This window comes from Candoia aspera, chromosome 2 (assembly GCF_035149785.1).
Source record: "Candoia aspera isolate rCanAsp1 chromosome 2, rCanAsp1.hap2, whole genome shotgun sequence".
NCBI classification, from domain to species: Eukaryota; Metazoa; Chordata; class Lepidosauria; order Squamata; family Boidae; genus Candoia; species Candoia aspera.
In genome coordinates, this window is record NC_086154.1 from 82,419,841 (window position 1) to 82,437,382 (window position 17,542).

The window sequence follows — 17,542 nt, forward strand, 5'->3', positions numbered from 1 at the left end:
CTTCATGTTCCTCCAGGGTATTGTAGAAAATGTAGCTGCTACCAAATGACTGTAATAATAGTGAAATTTTATTGACAGTCATTCAGAACATAAGGTAAATGAGCATTCTATTCTATATTTTTCTTTGCTTTTACTAAATGAAGACCAGCTATGCAGAAATAATTTATACCTAATGCTAGGGCTCTCTTCCTTTCTCTAAATGCAGAGATGATTTTAGTTGTAGGCTCAATTTTATCATCTTCTCACTACATTTTATTTCTCCTTTTTATCATATAACCCACCAGTCAGATATGGGTTTTTCATACCACTTCCTTTTCCATTCCCCAATAGCACTAACGTAGTCTTAAAATGATCTACAGTTGTCTTCACTTGTGTCAAACTCAACAGACTAAGATTCAGAAGCAAAGAACTTAATTTAATCACCACTCTGCCTTGAATGGGTACAAATCCTGGACTAGCAAAAATTCCACCCAATTCCATATAAATGGTAAATGAAAAAATAGCTTCCATCACCCCCTGAGCCACATTTATGTTGTGTGCATTGGTCTGGTCATTGACTGATTATGTGAGATCAACTTAGTGACCACATAGATATATTTTCTCCATGATTATCTGTCCCAAACCTGGTCCTTCAGGCATTTCAGTGGTGCACTCATTGCCACTGTAACAGAGTCCATCCACCTTGATGATAGTCATTCTTCTTCTCTTTCCTTCCAGCTTTCCTAGCATGAGAATCTTCTCCAGAGAGCTAGGTCTTTGCATAATATGTCTGAAGTAGGATAATTTGAACCTGGTCATTTGTGTCTTGAGTGAGAACTCTGGGTTAATTTGTTCAGTGATTCATTTAATTGTTTTCTTGGCTGTCCACAGTATTTTCAGGAGTCTTTTCCAACACCAAAGTTCAAAAGTGTCAATTGTCTTCCTATCCTGCTTCCTCAAAGTCCAACTTTCGCTTCCATAGAGTATAAGAGGGAATACCATTGCTTGTACTATTCTGATCTTTGTAGGTATAGACACATCGTAGCATTTGAATATCTTTTCCAAGGCCTTCTTGCCTGCTCTACCGAGTACTCGTCTGCAGCGTATTTCTTGACTGCTTGCTCCTTTAGCGTTGATGGTTGATCCTAAAAGGCAGAAGCTATCCACCACTTCGATATCCTCAATGTCAGTTTTAAAGCTGGTTGTTGTACCTGCTGTCATTAATTGGGTCTTCCTTATATTTAATTTTAGTCCTATTTTTTCACTGTGATCCTTGACGATTATTACTAGAGCTTGGAGATCACTGTATTTTCAGTTTTCAGAGTAGTGTCATCAGCGTAACACACGTTATTGAAGTTTCTTTCTCCCATTTTAAAACCACACTTATCTTCTTCCCTTGAATATGGATACATATACATTGTCAGGCCCAGCCCAAGAATAATGACGAGTCAGTGCATTCAACTCCAGTTCTTTATTTGCTCTCACTGTACAGACAGAATCTTGCCAGACTAAAGCTACCCTACTAACCTAAGGGGAAATAACCTAGGAAACTCTAGGGCGGGGCCACCCTGAACTTCTTAACTTACCCACCAACGCTGTCCAGACTGCGAGTCCTCTTATCTCCTTGGAATGCTCTGCCTCCTTCCTGAGAATCAGCAGCAGCTCCAAAATCCATCACATCCATATACACACACAACACACACACACACACACATATACATATACATATACATATTCCAGCTTCCCTTGATATATATTCAGCATATAGATTGAATAAATAAGGGGAGAGTATACAGCCATATCTCACTCCTTTGCCATCCTGGTCACACACAAAAAAATAATCATTGGTCCTATGTGGTGGAAGCAGCAAAGCTGTCAAACCATCTTTCCCCTTGAGAGATCTGCTAAAGTGAGGAGTTGGAACCAGTGGTGAGAAAGAGTTCCAACTAGACATCACATTGCTCATTGTTCTGAGAAAATACCAGTGTTGCTGGGGTTACAGATACCTTAGGCGAAGGCAGTTGACTTTACAGGATCACAGAGCTGGGACAGAGTCCTTGTGCAGAAGGGCCTTAAGCTCATGGCTGAAGTTATTTGGACTAAGCAAGCAGAAGTACCTAGCTCATATTCTTAAGACAATACTCTTAAGATGTAACCTTCGTTATAACTTGCGTATTAAAGTTGTAGGTTGTTTGAGAAAGGCAGTCAGGGAAAAGTGCAAAACTATGTAAAAAAAAGTTTTTTCCTGACTTTAAATGGCACTGCTGCTAAGGCAACACTTTCTATATTTCATTCTGTGTATATCCTCCTATTGGAAAGTTCCTAGCAAAAATTGTAAGTTGAATAACCACTGGATTAGTCTGAATTAAATTTTACATTAAAAGAAAAGTTATTCCTTATTAGGTTTCTAAACTTAATGCATGCATAAAGTGTTTTATACTTATTTCATAAAATGTAGACTTATTTTTATATTTCAGCATTCTTCATGTGCATATTTCTTATTTATAGCCATTTATACCCTAAAGTCATTTCAGAACAAAGATTGGATTTATAGCAATGCATCTTAACTGCCCCCGATGGCTTTCAGATAATTTTCTTTGCTATGTCATTTTCTCCTGTGGAATATTAGTACATCTGATATTAAATACTGTACTGTTCCTTACTGCTGTAATGACAAGAATAAATGCTAGTATTTGTTTTGTGCTATTCCTATTACCTGTAAATATCATGTTCTCATCTGTTTTCCTAGAAAAGAGTGCACTGAAAGACATCTGCTTCTTTCGTACCCGTGCTCTTTTCCTGAGCCAAGGATGTAATAGTGATTTCAAGCAATTATATCCTGGAATTGTTCTTTATGGCTGGTATGAAGAGAGCCGCCTATAATGATGTAGAGAATTAGAGCTGCTTTTTATTTTGTATGATTTTTTTTATCTTTTATTTTTTTGGCATAGACACAGACACAGATGACTAAATACTTATTATTATAGTGGGAAAGTACTTCCTCAAATGGGGGGCTTGAAAAATCCTTCCCAAGATGACTGAATTCTACCTGTCAACGTAACAGGAGAATTATGGACAGTGTATATGTATCTGGAAGGTGTGTCCTAGTATGAAAGCATTCATTTTGTTTAAAAAATAAACACTTTCTAAAATAGGTTGAGTTACCAGTTTGCTTTATGCTCTCAAATGCTATAAAAATGTTAAGAATCGCTGAAAATATTTGGGTTTTTTTCCAGAGGTGTAGTTATACCACGTAGCACTGACTAATTATGACATGGAACCTCATATCATGTTTCCATTGTAGCACTTCATAGCGATGCCAGGATGCTTACCATTTAGTATATTTATGCTCTGCTTTTTTTAATAGAGGTTGTACCCCGCGCATTGTGTCTGAGCTAATGCTCTGATTTCTGCAAGTACAACTGGGGGCTCTTTTAAGGCAATTGATTACATTTTATTGAAATTTGAAGCCTACATATTGAGGATAGATATTAATTTGAACAACATCCTACCTCCATGGTAGATCAGTTGGCCATGCTATTGCTCCTGGACTACTTTTCTGTTTTAGGAATTAATTGTGTTTTTAAATATGCATTTCATTTTATTGATAATAGTGGCAAATATTACTTTTGATTTTCTCAAATTAGAGAATTAAAAGCATCTGAGAAAAATTAAAAGTACCATTTCCTACCATTCCACTATTAAAACCATTTTAATTTTCAGTTCATCCTATTTAACTGTTAGGAAGATTATTTTGAGTGTTTGGTTTAAGTGTTTTAGTACATACAATGTTTACAAGTAATGTCTATACAAATATATGTGCTTGACATCTAATACGTATTTTTGCAGAACAAAATTGGAAATTGCTTGTCAAATCTTATAATTTTAATAAAACATATGCCAATTTGATTTTTTAAATCATAAAACACAGGAAATCATATCATCGTGAATGAATAATTTAAAACTTCACCCAAGTTCTCAGATTTGTCTTTCAAAATTGCAAATATTACTATCCCACCCCTTTCCCCATTTTCACCAAGTATAAATAATTTATTTGTAAGTTCAACCAGGAACAAAAGTAGTTACATCCACCACTGATACTAAGAGTTAATCTGAAAATAATTTCTTTTAATGTTGGTGGAATATTTGAATATGATTACCTTGTACTTGGGTTCGGAATTTATAAAATGTCTGCTTGGCTGCAGTAATTTTCCTGGCGAGCAAAAGCTATGAAATCACGCAAAACATATTAAAATCCTTCAGCAATTTCTATACACGTATTATCTGAACATAACTCAATGTCCCCAAACAGAATTTTGCAGACAGAGATGAGAATTTGGTTCAAGTCAAATGCTGTCTGTAGAACACTTACAATCAAATGATGTAGTTTGGATTAATGGGAAGAAAGACTTGACCTGGGACAACAGTTTCAGGTTGCAAATGGGAGAATTCATAATAGAATGCTCTGCTGCATAAAAGAAGCAAAAATATCTTGCATTTAGAAAGAGTATTTTCCCCTTGTTCCCTAAAATATTTGAGATTGCTGTACTATATTGACAGTTCTGCATGCATTTTAATAGTAGGCCCTCCTGGGAGCTGAGCCTGGCCTGTCAAATCAGAATATGTCTCTTGTGAACGAAGTAGCTCTTACTGATATTTTGCCTTATATTATTTATATTCAGTAAAAGAGATCCCTGTTCTTTTCTGTCATATGTAAATTCCACAGTGCTGTTATGATATTAACTGGAACAATATGGCTGTGTTGTTCTTTCTTTAGTTTCTTGACAGTGTAAGTTCCTAGTACATGTTTTCCTAAGCCAGCCATATCTGCCTCAGTTGTTCTTTTCAGTGCACTCTGTTTCCTTTTGTGACCTACACCTCATTCACTGGAACCATGTAGGAGAATCAGAAATGATGGATTTGGACTTCAGTTGAGATGTCACATATTGGATGTTTCAGGGTACAGAAATCCCAAAGTATGCAACCTTATCTTCCTTTCTTACCCTTCAGTCATATTTATTTGAGATTTCTTCCTTGCTGAAACACTTAGCTTGTGTGATGTAGATTATGAGTGAATTCAAAGGAAATCTGTCTAATAACTGACTTCAGTGATTCAGAGACATGCATTAAATTAACATCAGGTACCACTGAGTCTGAGTGAAATAAATAATATTGTTAACAGCCCATAGACCTGATTACTGAACAGAACATGATTCGGTGTATTTCCTTCCATTCATACAAGCCGGCACCCTTTCTCCAGATCACAAAATACTTGTAATTGGTCCAATTGTTAAATGGAATTTATCAACAAATCCATCCTACTCAATTTCAATGTATTCAAAATCCTCCTTATTTTTTCAGGTAGTGGGGGTTAGTTTAGCATAGGCAAAGTATTGTAACCAGTGATGGTCACTTTGTTCTTCTAAATTTGATCTCTACGTGGAAACGTGTTGCCATTTTCTTTGCAATTTATATCCCTTGAATTGTATGTGGGTTTATAGACCTGTACAGGCCTTTTCCCAAGAAGAGGTTTTGCTTAATTTCCAGTTTTGTTTAATCCCAAGAGATGATTTAATCTTTAAGTTATTATCAATAGCCTACATTGATCTTTTATTGGATTTGTTATTAAAAACCAAGATGGTAGCGTCTGGCTCCACAGAAATTCAAATATCATGGTAGGTTTTCCAAAAATATTGTAAAAGATGGGCCAGCATTTAAGCTTGCTGGGCCTTTGAAAATCTGTTGTATGTGTTTCATTACAGTGTTGCTAAAAATCACAAACAGAATCTTATGACTGTCGCAAATCTGGGAGTTGTTTTTGGACCAACATTAATGCGACCACAAGAAGAAACTGTTGCTGCAATTATGGATATCAAGTTCCAAAATATTGTGGTTGAGATTTTAATAGAAAACCATGAAAAGGTAATTTATATTTGAGTTATGCATGTTCCATGTTTTAAAAAAGTGGTTGTTTACAAATGTTTTCTAATTCCAGTGAATATTTAGCAGCTGTCAGCTGCACAGAACATTGGGAAGAGGCAAGAATTTGACTAGTAATAGGCTTGTCTCTTGGAGCCTGCCAGTCCATATTCTCTTCATGAACATTTTTACTGATTGGGAGATGAAATGTTTGGATTTCTGTATCCTTTCACTGAGGAAATTCTGTAGTCCCAGACCACTCATAACAGAAATTGTGTAGTGGAAAAAAAGTTTCCCTCCAGCTTAAGGAAAAAATAATGTGGGTGTGACATTGAATGAATCACCAGTTTAATTGGAATGAATAATTTTGTACCAGCTTGAGCTGCTTTATTTAAACTGTTATGGTTCCCTTTAGAGTTTGTGGGGAAACAAGGATCCAAAGGAATGATACTTTGGGAAGCATCAGAAGTAGTTTCAGCTCAAAGAAAAAACTTAGAAAAATATGGAAACCATCATGGTTAAAATTATGTATACGTACAGTAAATCCTCAATGCAGTTTGTAAAGAACAGGGCTTTTTTTTTCCCCAAGAAGAGGTTTTGCTTAATTTCCAGTTTTGTTTTATCCCAAGAGGTGATTTAATCTTTAAGACTAATTGTAGCTAATTGAAAAGAAGAAGTGTGGTTTAGAATATTGTCAGTCCAGTGAGATTATTAATTAATAGCTTCATACATTTTCAACAAATCAGTGCATGCTCTCATCATAAACTTACTTACTTTCCTTTGAAGATTAGTGTGCAGCATTTGAATCAGCTGTGTCAGCAAAGAAATTGCAGCTTGAAACTTCTTGGCTTTAAGAACTAATGGTTGAATTGTAGTCTGATATGGATTGCCAAGATAATTAGTGTGCAGGTCATTGCATTGTCTGCGTAATCACAAAAGCTAGATAATCTCAGAGGAGTTTAGTGTTAGATTTACCTCAAAAATAGCAAAAGTGTAATGAACATTGTAAATGATTAATCTAAGAAATATTTCCTCTTTCTTTTATCAAAATCATTTGACTGTTCTTTACAGCCATTTTTTGAGAGTTGCTACTTCCACACATAGCTCTTCAGGTTTTAATACAAGTTGCCTCTTTATCATATCAAGTTTCTAACTATTTCAAATTCTCTTTTCTTTGTTTAAAAAAATAATAGATATTTAACACAGTGCCTGATAGTCTGCAGTCAAATTCTCAACTGCTCTTGTCTCGAAAAAGGAGTACAGATTCAAAGCCACCATCATGCAGTGAGAGGCCCTTAACACTTTTCCATACCCTGCAACACAATGAAAAGCGTAAGTACCCACCGAGTAGATATGGTGCTGTTTGCATATACATAATCATCACCGACTTCTTCTTTAACGCAGGTTGCAACCAAGCTGAGCAAACGTGATGCTAGACTAATGTATGTGTGCTGGATGATGATGATTTAATACTTAAGAAAAGAAGGCAAATAGAGAGGCAAGGAATGAATATAAAACCTACTGTTAGAAAGTGTTACCATTGGGGGGCTCCAACTGCATTCTTTATTATTAAAGTCCTAAGTTCTCCAGTTTTTCTCTTCCCTAGAACTTTCTGTTTACAGGAAGCACACAGGGTTTGCTTTCTTTTTGAAAAGCATTCCATGTACAATTCTCTCTTTTGCATGTGGGGTTCAGTCATAACTGACTCTTAGGTGACCATTCTAGGCTATTTTGCATGAAAAGAAGTTAGATGTAATGGTATTTAGACAATCATCTCTCCCTTTGCTGCTTACTTCTTGCAATTCAATATAAATAACAAAAATAATAATGAACAATAAATGGATAGAGATCTTCCATTTCTTTATTGCTTAATTGGTCTTAAGTGGGAGTCATCCTTGGCTGATTGTCACATAGTAGGAATGGTTACTTTAAAATATGCAAGTACTGCATTCACACAGCCTTCTTATATTTAAGTCAGCATTTCCTAGTGTAGTATTCTTCAGAGATGCTCGACCATACCTTGTAGAATTCCTAATTGGCCACTGACCATGCATATCTCTTTGAAAAAACTGCTTCGATTACCAGTTCCCTCTTGTGATGTCCCAGAAAACAGGACATATGTGTAAGTATCTACAAAGATTAAAAAAAGTGAGTAAAACACACACATTACAGGTAACAGACAGCATGGTATTTGGAAATTACTATTTAGCTGGAAATTATTATTATTATTTTATATATTTATATAATATAAATAATATAATTATTGTTCTTGTTTAGCTATTGATATGATTTATATTTTCTATTTCTGCTAGAGGGACTAGCAATAATAATTTAAAAAGTTTTCCTAATTTTAGAGGAATGCTTAAGAATTGTAAAATAAAGGCAAGCAGATGACTGCTTTGCTTGACCATCCTTCTTACAGATTCCTGCTAGTCATCCCTATGGCATCATTGGAGGTAGGTGTCTTGTGAAAGACAGAGGAAGCTGCTCTCAGGTACTATAATAATCTGCTCTAGAAAGCTTGAGCCAGAGGCCCTTCAGAGTCACAGGCTGCTGAACTGTAAATGACAGCACACCAGCCAGCATAGTCAATTATGCTGGATGCTGGTAACATTCCTTCAGCAATTTCTAAAGAACAACAGATCTCTCCCATCCTATCCCATCCTTTTGGATGGTTCTTCTGAAAAGATACCATAATTAAGAGAATCCAAGGAGCTTGGGAAAGCTAAAAACAGCATCTTCATTTTGTGGTGGTAATAATAATAGTTAATACTTACCAGCACCGAGTAGTAGTCACTACTTAACAAAATATTCTGCTCAGATTACCTATAACACAAGAATGAAATCCATCCCATGTTAGAAGTATGAAAAGTACTTTTTGTCTTTTACGAAGACAAATGCTTTTTGTCTTTTACGAAATGTAAACTATAGATTTCATTTTTAACTATAGATTCCTTATTCTTAAGACAGTGGAACCTAGTAGCAGAGGCCTTGAGTCTGTGACCATACATTGAGTCATAAAGCTAGAACAGATTCATTGGACTGAATGCAGCCAGTGGATCCTATTAAGAATAAAGGGTATAAATCTACTTTCCTTTGTGCATAAAAATAACAAACACTCATTTGCTTTAAGATGTATTCTGGGGCTCTAGAACTGTAACAGGAACCACAGCTTACCATTACTGTCAACTCTGTGCTACCCTAAAGAATTTGCCAGGTGGAGTGGATAATTCTTGATGAACAGGCAGGAGTATTATGAGAGTAGGACTTTAAAAAAATAAAAAAGCCCCTGCACAAAGAAGAAAACCCTTAAAGCATGAAACATTTTAGCTAAATAGTTTTAGGAGCAAAAACTGAGCAGCCTTAATGCAGAAATAAGAGCATGAATAGTATAACACAATATTTTAAACTTAGTGGAGGAATTCTAATATATATATTTTCAGAAATTCCAACTTTCTCTTGTTTCAAAAAAACACCTTAATAAAAGTTGTGTCACAGCATCAGTTCATTTTGGTCTTTCTTTCAGAGGAGAACAGAAACAGTATAATTAATTCCAGCCTGGAATCAGTCGTATCATCATCCAACATCAACAGTTTCCTCCAGTCCAGTAATACCGTTCAGCCTAACAAGAACTCGGTTGAATCCGATGCAGACGTTGTAAAACCCAACCGGCCAAATTCACTGTAAGTATAGGCCTGATTAATATACCAGCAGTTCTTCTCCACCGATCTTCAGTTTTCATGTTTGGGAACAGATGCTATTCCCCACTAGACTGTGGTTTCAATAATACTGTGTAAAATTAACTCCCAGCTATGTATTGAAGGATATAAATAACTATTATTTGGGCAAATGTGTAACCTTTGGGTCTTTTCCTAAAAACATTTTTATGCTGCTGCTTGCTGATTTGTGCTCATGTCTTGCACTTAATGCAGATTATGCAGGGGTATTGTTTAGTTGCATTTACTCTTAGAAGTAGAGGAAGGCTCTCTGTTTAGGAAAATGCTTTTGGCACAGTCATTTACCAGCTGAATGTCTGCCGGTCTTTCTGCTGTTTGTGGATTGATAATCCTGCAATGAAATGATTAATCATAAATTTTAGGCTTAGAACATGAGTCCAGTTTATTAGGAACTGTTCTTACAAATTTTTGTTGAATCAAAACATTTTCATTTTCCAAGCTCTGTTATGTCTAACTGAGTTACCCATTTGAACTTATCCATCCCACCTTAATTTCTCTTTGGCACATAGAATCCACTCAAGATTATGGCAAAGACTTATTACAAAACCCCATCAAAGACTGCTGTTTTGTCCTCTATAACATCGGTGTTGCACAACATACACATGTGACATCACTGCATTGTGAGTTTGTCAACCCAATTTATTGGCGGTTAGTTAAGTGAGTGGTAGGGAAACTCAAGAGAGATTGGCATGTGTTTTGTGTTGGTTGACGTTCTCCAGGAAGAGAGGTAAGAGAGATGACAGCTGATGCTTTTGATAGCAGCCATGCATACTCAATAATGCTGGAATTCAGTGTGCTTACCAGTTAAGAAAATAACTGCTTTATGTTTGCCAGTGTCTACACTGTAACCAGCTACTTTCAGATCCCCCATAGGTGTAAAGCTAATCTGATGTTGCCTTTACTCACATATATGTTTAGTCTATTGGGAACTTGAGAAGAGCACAGAAGAGCGTATAGGTGGGGTTCCTCATTATTTGGTTGCAAATATACTACATTACAATTAGCAAAATATTCTCTCCTTTTTCGGTTCTTATAATTGTTAGTGGCTGATTTTTCAGGCAATGAAACCATTTTAAAGTGGAGTCAGCAAGGTTTGACATCTTAATTGTAGTCCCTATCTCTTGCATTTGCCAGTAGAAGTTTTACAACTGCAAAAAATGCTGTTGGCTCAAAAAAGGAGTCTCTTGTACTTAGCTATTGAAAAATCCATTACGTTATTTTTCAAATGTGCCAAAAATAAATCCATAATAAATGGAGTTTTTCATTTCCTGTGGAAACAGTGGGATGACTAATTTTATATTTCATTTAGTAATAAAGCAGTGTTTTAATGCATCTAGCCATTTGAGAGGCAAGTTCAGTCCCAAGGTGTGGAGACAGAAGTATGCATATAGAGTATGTTCTCTTCTTTGTTAAATGGTGCTAAGAATTTTTGTTCCCAAGGGGAAAATTGAAAAAAATCCTAAGGCAGTTAAAATAACTACTCTATTTGAAAGCATCAGGAATATTGCCAAAACAATAAAATTAGCCAATTTTCATCCATATTCATTTTATTATCAGTTAAGTTTTAAAACACTGAAGAAAAATTTCTGAGGTGGGAGTTGTATTCTCTGGTGTGTTTTCATTATCCTTGCTTATTTTAACTATTGGAAACCTCCTTAATGGTTTCTGTCACCCTATTTAAAATAAAGAGATAACTTGACCTGCAGGGAACATTTCTAAGCTCACACTGAACTCAGAGAAACATAGAAAGAATACGTTGTAGGAAGAAAGCCATATTAATCTGTGCTAGCCAAAAATTAGAAGAAGCCTGATAGCACCTTTTCAGACTAACAGATTTTATTAAAAGTTTTTGTGAGTTGTAGCACGCTTTGTCAGAGAGATAGAGGGGCTAAATTGATGTAGGATTTAAATTGAAATGAGGCAGGAGGAGGAGGAGTTAAAGACAGGATGGATGCGTAAATGCGGGTGACAGGCGAGACAGGTTATAGGCACCTTATCAATTAATTGTAATATGTTAAAAATCCATTGTGTTCTTCGGTCTTGGAAGATAGCCTCAAACCTTTCAATGCATGCTGAGTTCAGCCTTTTGTCTCTCAGTCAAGCTGGCAAAGTTTCTGTTTTCCAAGATGGCTACTTGAAATCTGTAATGGAATGTCCTGGAAGGTTGAAGTGCTCTGATATTACATTGTCCTTATTTTGAGTTCTGATGTCAAACTTAGCATTAATTTTGCTGCCCAAAGTTTGTACTGTTTGTATGATATAGAATCCAGAGGGTATTGCTGGGAGGTGATGACATATATCACATTAGAGCATGTGAACAGAACAATGATGTTAACCTGGTATCTAGACCCTGCCAGCAGTGCCCCTCTGGATTCTATGTAGGACAAACAGGACAGACTTTCTGCAAAAGAATTAATGGACACAAATTTGACATCATGCATAAAATCATGCAGTTTTGATTTTCCTATTATAAAAATGATCTTTAAAAATCTGTGTTAGTCCTGAAGACACATAGGATGAATAGCGACCTTTCCATATAATTGTTTTAACAAAAGAAATACATGTATCCTGCAAGTGAACCAGTCACCAGTCTAGCTGTAGTATTCTGGAGCAGCTGAAACTTCCAAATACTTTTCAAATATAGTCCTGTATAGCATATGTCATAACAAACCAGCTGCAGTGTAACTAAGGCACAATACTGTACAAGTATTTGTAATTGGACATAAAGGAGTAAAATTTGGTGGCTCGTAGCCTAGCCAATATCATCAGGATGATATTTGTGATTAACTATAAATAGATGACCTAACAAACAAATATTTGTGGGAGATAATGTATTTTGGAAGATAAACAGTGAAATTAGAAGCATTGTTGGCTTTACAGTCTGAGAATGGAGGGCATATTGATACATTTTGATTGGGTAGTTGAGTAAATTAATAATTTCGAACTGGTTGTATTTGTCACACTGACAATTATTGCTGTCTGATCATAATGAAAGTTGATCAATATAAAGTCTATCCCTTAACGTTGCTTTGGCAGAATATTAGATGAATCTACTTTGAAGATTGATTCCAGTTTCAGCATCTTTTTAATGCACTGCTAATTCCAGGGTGTGAAAATTGAATGGGACATTATGCATTAATCACGCCAATAGAGTTTTCTTTGTTTCCTAAAATCATTAGTGGAGATTTGAATTTGTTTTAAAGAAAATGTTTCTCTTTTGGAGACAACCTCCCTGTTATGTTGCCACAGCTTCCTTAATTTAATTAGACAATATCTTTGCAGACTTTTTTTTCCCCTGATGGTGGGACTGGAATCTTTTTAATCCAGAGTATTTCTTAAATTATATTTAATCTACCCAGAAATGCTAAGGTATTCCAGAAAGACTTACTGAAACTTGTCTATATATTCAGCATTTAGAGAGAGAGAGAGAGAGAGAGATAGTTAAGCAGAAATTCTTTCTGTTATCAAAATTATTTTTTGAAGAAAATGTATTTTAAGCCCCATATATTACATAAGTCTACTGAGAAAGACAAGCTGAGTTGATATGATAACTTAACAGGTTCTTCCTCAAAGAGAAGATTTACAGTGCTGGAGGGCTTTTGAAGCAATGCTGGAGCAATGTCAGGTTCTCATAAATGGTGCAAGCTTGTTAAGCAGTCAAAACCGTTTTTTCTCTCTTATATATTTCATAATTAGCCCCTACTCTGGATGACAGGCAAGGTCAAATCATACTGAATCTCTCCAAGGGGCAGAGCTGTCTCCACTTAATGTTTGTTCAATAGGTAGAGTTCCTTTGAACTCAACATGGTCTCAATATGAAGTGGCGGAGAATGAGTTAGGAATAGTCACTGGGAGAAAGAACCTCTAAGCCAGATGCAACAGGTATATCAAACTGATGAACAAAGGGTAAGACTATTGAACCTGTCTGAGGGAAGAGGGTTTTTCAGTTTGATTTAAAACCCCTTGCTGTCTGACTCAGCAGGGAGCAACTTATTTTGAATTCTTCCATTGAATAAGAGAAGTGACCTGTCCCACTTCTGACAAACAAAAAAACCTTTCATGCCTTGGTTTGAAACTCTCAGGGCCCACAGTGGCAAAAAGAAAGGGCCGCACTTTCACTTAAAAAGCAGCTCTAACTGTATGAAGAGTAAATGGAAGTTTCCTCCTACAAGCCCTCAATTCCGTAACAAAAATTTATTTGGCCCACAGTCCACCAATACTTATCTAAGTACTCATATCTTGCCCCTCCTGTCTTTGGGAGAAAAATAGAAAGGCTGAGAGCAGCGCCTCCGTTCTACACTGTAGGACATTCAGGGATGCGTCTCTGAAGAGTTGTGGAAATTCAGTACAGAGCTCTCTATAAGCACAGAGCTCAGCCAGTTTTCTCACCATGTTGCCTCGCTGCTATCAGAAAAGATAGAAGATGCAGAGTCCTCTGAGAAGGTCCTACAGGCAGCCTACCAGCCAGCAGCACTTCTCTTTTTAGCCTTGCTGGTCAAGTACAACAATGCTCTGTCCTTCAAAGTGGTGCTGAAGTGGTAACCAAGGGGTGGTTAAGGTATATGCTGTTCCTTTTCTTTGAATGGTTTTATCACAATAAAGAAGGTTGGATGATCAACCTGGTGAAAGGAAAGGCTCCTTTCATATGCTTTTTTTTTAATCGTACAGCATAACGGTTTGGTGTTCATGCTGCTTTTCTTGCTGGGAAATCCTTGTGAGGTCCAGCAGCCAGATGTGTAGACTATTTAGCCATGACAAGTCACGTTGCCCAGGGCGCACCACAAGGAGGCTAGTCTACATTTCACCAAGTTGGGCTGAGAGAAAGTGACTGGCCCAAGGTCACCCAGCCGGCTTCTTTCCTATGCTGAACAATGTTTATCTGGTGGCAGTAGAAACAATTGTGATCCAGGCTGTGGTAATTATCCCAGAGGAAGAAAAAGGAATTCCAAGGATCAATGTGATAAAATTTTAGACATAAATGTGTCACGGAGCTTTTAGAGCTTAATTATTAACTCCATGCTCACAGCAATGTATATGTTGACTGAAAAATGCACAGGCGTGGAAGGTATCTTCAAATCCATGAAAAATGACCATGGAAAGATAGCTTTAAGGCCAACCCTGATAGGTGATTATTGATTATATGCAGTTCAGTTTGATACTTGTATGAAGGCCAAAAGAATACCTGAAACAAACTGGAAGATTTACCTGGAACATATGCTAAACCACCTTATTCTGCTTATTCTGCTTTTTTGGGCACAAAACATTTCAGTGAGGCCAATGAAGCACTGGACTTTATATTTAACAACCTACTGGAAATCAGAGATAATGGTGTGTGTTTTATTCTTCAGACACTTCAGAGGAATATTGAATACTGCAACCATTATTAAGAACTAGTCTTTCTAACTTCAATGGATCCATGTGAGACTTACTTCCCTGTATTAATCAGGACCAACCATAGAATGTTTCTAAGGTTTCCCTATACCATAGCTGACATTTTAATCGAAGAATCATAAAATTCGGCTTAGTATTGGCATGAAGGATGTTCAGTGAGTTTATTTTAATCCAGAGAACACCTGACAATGAAAAACATCTCTAGCCATATTTAGATAACAGCCTAATTTATTGCTGTTTCGGAAGAAGGGGCTGAAAAGTATTCAGTTTATGTGAAATTGTCTCACCTAATTGTGATTGTGGGGGGAAAAACAATTCAAACCTTGGGGCATCTGGAAGGATCCTGGCTTATTCTCTTGTGTCACCTAACGGGTTGATGATGGAGGCATTTCTCTCCTCTCCCTATAGTCATTGGTTTTGGGAACTGTTTTCTTATAAAGGCTAACATAGAAATTCAGTGACTCAAGACTTGTCATGATCTTTAACTGGAGCTTTTTCAATTGATAGTGGCTGAGTTAAATCAGTTATTTTGATAAGATCTTGACTATTCTGTTCTCATCCCAAATTGAATCACCCAACAATCTGTAGCAAATGTTCAGGAAAAGTAATTTGCAGGACATTTGGATATTTGTTCAGGATGGATTGCTTTATTTACAGAACATGTGTAGGTGGGTTGAAATATTATATATAATGCCAAGTCACCACAAATTGACATCTGTAGCGGGCGGCGGCAGCGTTAGCACTGCACTGCTCCCTCCCCTACACAGCGTTCCGTTGTTTCTACATACGCAGTCCGCGCTTGAGCACTGTGCGATCGAGTCACGAAAAAAATTGCAAAATAATATTAAAAGTTTACAATTTGGGGGGGCCACATTACTACTGTCCAGGACTGCATGCGGCCTGTAGGTTGGACATGCCTGATCTACGCTATGATTAATATATTATTAACCAATGCTTCTGCCCAGCCTGGAAGTTTTCAGATGTGCTGGCCATGCCAGTTGAGAATTCTGGGTTTTACAATCCTTGCTCATCTTGGGACCATCAGATTTGGGGTAGCAGATATACGCACAGGCCTTGTTGAATTAATAATTCCTAACACTATCATGGATGCCCATTTCCATCACTTCTATTGGTTTGCCTTTGCCCTTATTTTAATCCTGGGATATTGGGGCAAGTAAAGGATAAACCAGGAAGCTGTAATATTCCACTTTGTTTTTCTTTAACCACTCCCACTATCATGAAGTCAGGAAGGAAAGTAACCTTTCTTCTTGTCTTAATTTTCTCTCTACAATAACAGGTTCTCTTTTGTTTTACCTACTTGGGCTAAATATCCATGGAAGAACGTCAGTCTTGTCATTCTACTCCTGTTTTCTCTCTTCAGTAGTATTCATTCTAAGAGAGATGCTTACAAGGAGGCCAGATGCTCCTTGTATTTCCGTGTGGTATCAGGGAGATGTCTGAAGGCAATATTTCTTCTTCAAGGACCAGCTTTCCAGCCATTGTGTTTCTTGCCTTGCAATCATAGCATAGTCATCATTTTGCCTGACAAAAATTACAACTTCAGCACTTTATTTATTTATTTATCTATCATGTTTCTAAGGCCACTCAGCTCCTCAAGAACTCTGGGCAATTAAAATTAAAAATAATGATATAAAACATCAAATGGAACATAATGTGACTTGTTGCACTTTTGTTTGTTTAAAAGAAGGGTATGAATACTTAGCATCTGCAAAATATGTCTAGTTAAATTGAATGGCAAAGTTGCGTTTATTTTGTGATTTGGCTTTTTATGTAATGCAGAGGAAATCTGAATAAAGTACTGAATACTAAATAGAGCACAGACATCAATGGTAAACACATTTTTCACCAGTGATTAAACTGTTACAAACTGTCTGGTTTTTAACTTCTACAGTACTTGTAAGCAAGGCAAATAGTAACAGGAGAGTTGCCACACAGTATTTGTAATCTAGTAGTTGGTAATCAGAATTTAGCATTCTGAATGAGGAACAACAGAAGTGGGTTTCGTGGGGGTGAAGCATTCTTCTAGCACACCAAGGCTTCTGCTTGATAAAATAAAGATGAAAACAAGGTAATTTAGGGAATATTACAAATAAATAAGGAGAATGCCCAAACAAGCAGAAATGTTCTAATTCAGAATCTCAAGTGTAGAGGTCAAAGCTATATATTTTGTCTTCCACTGCAATGTTTTTGTTTAGAACATTGCATAGGCTGTGGAGAGCTTGAGAAATAATGTAAGGTATCAAATGAAATCTAATTTGTATTGTTGAGTTTTGATTCTGTTTGAGTAGACATACCCTTCTTAAAGCTCAGAGTAGACTCTAGAAGGGTTAACTGAGGCCTGTATTTGTGCTTCTTTTTCTTTCACTTGGCTATTTATTTTAAGACGTTCTGGCTAGCCAAACCACAGAAAATAGAGCATCATTTTTAAAAATCTTTTCCTGTTTACCAAAGAATAAAACTGAAATGCACCATTAATCTGCAGGACACTAAGCTTT

At 36.5% G+C, this 17,542-nt stretch overlaps 1 protein-coding gene across 2 annotated transcripts in view; it reads left to right on the forward strand.

The window, feature by feature from the left end:
- ARHGAP26 (Rho GTPase activating protein 26) overlaps positions 1-17,542 on the forward strand; it is a 258,395-nt gene that overhangs the window by 194,099 nt on the left and 46,754 nt on the right. For both annotated transcript variants that reach the window (XM_063292357.1, XM_063292358.1), the window contains exons 18-20: positions 5,742-5,901; positions 7,092-7,230; positions 9,425-9,581. In XM_063292357.1, coding sequence (XP_063148427.1) covers positions 5,742-5,901; positions 7,092-7,230; positions 9,425-9,581 — 456 coding nt within the window. The remainder of the gene's footprint in view (positions 1-5,741; positions 5,902-7,091; positions 7,231-9,424; positions 9,582-17,542) is intronic.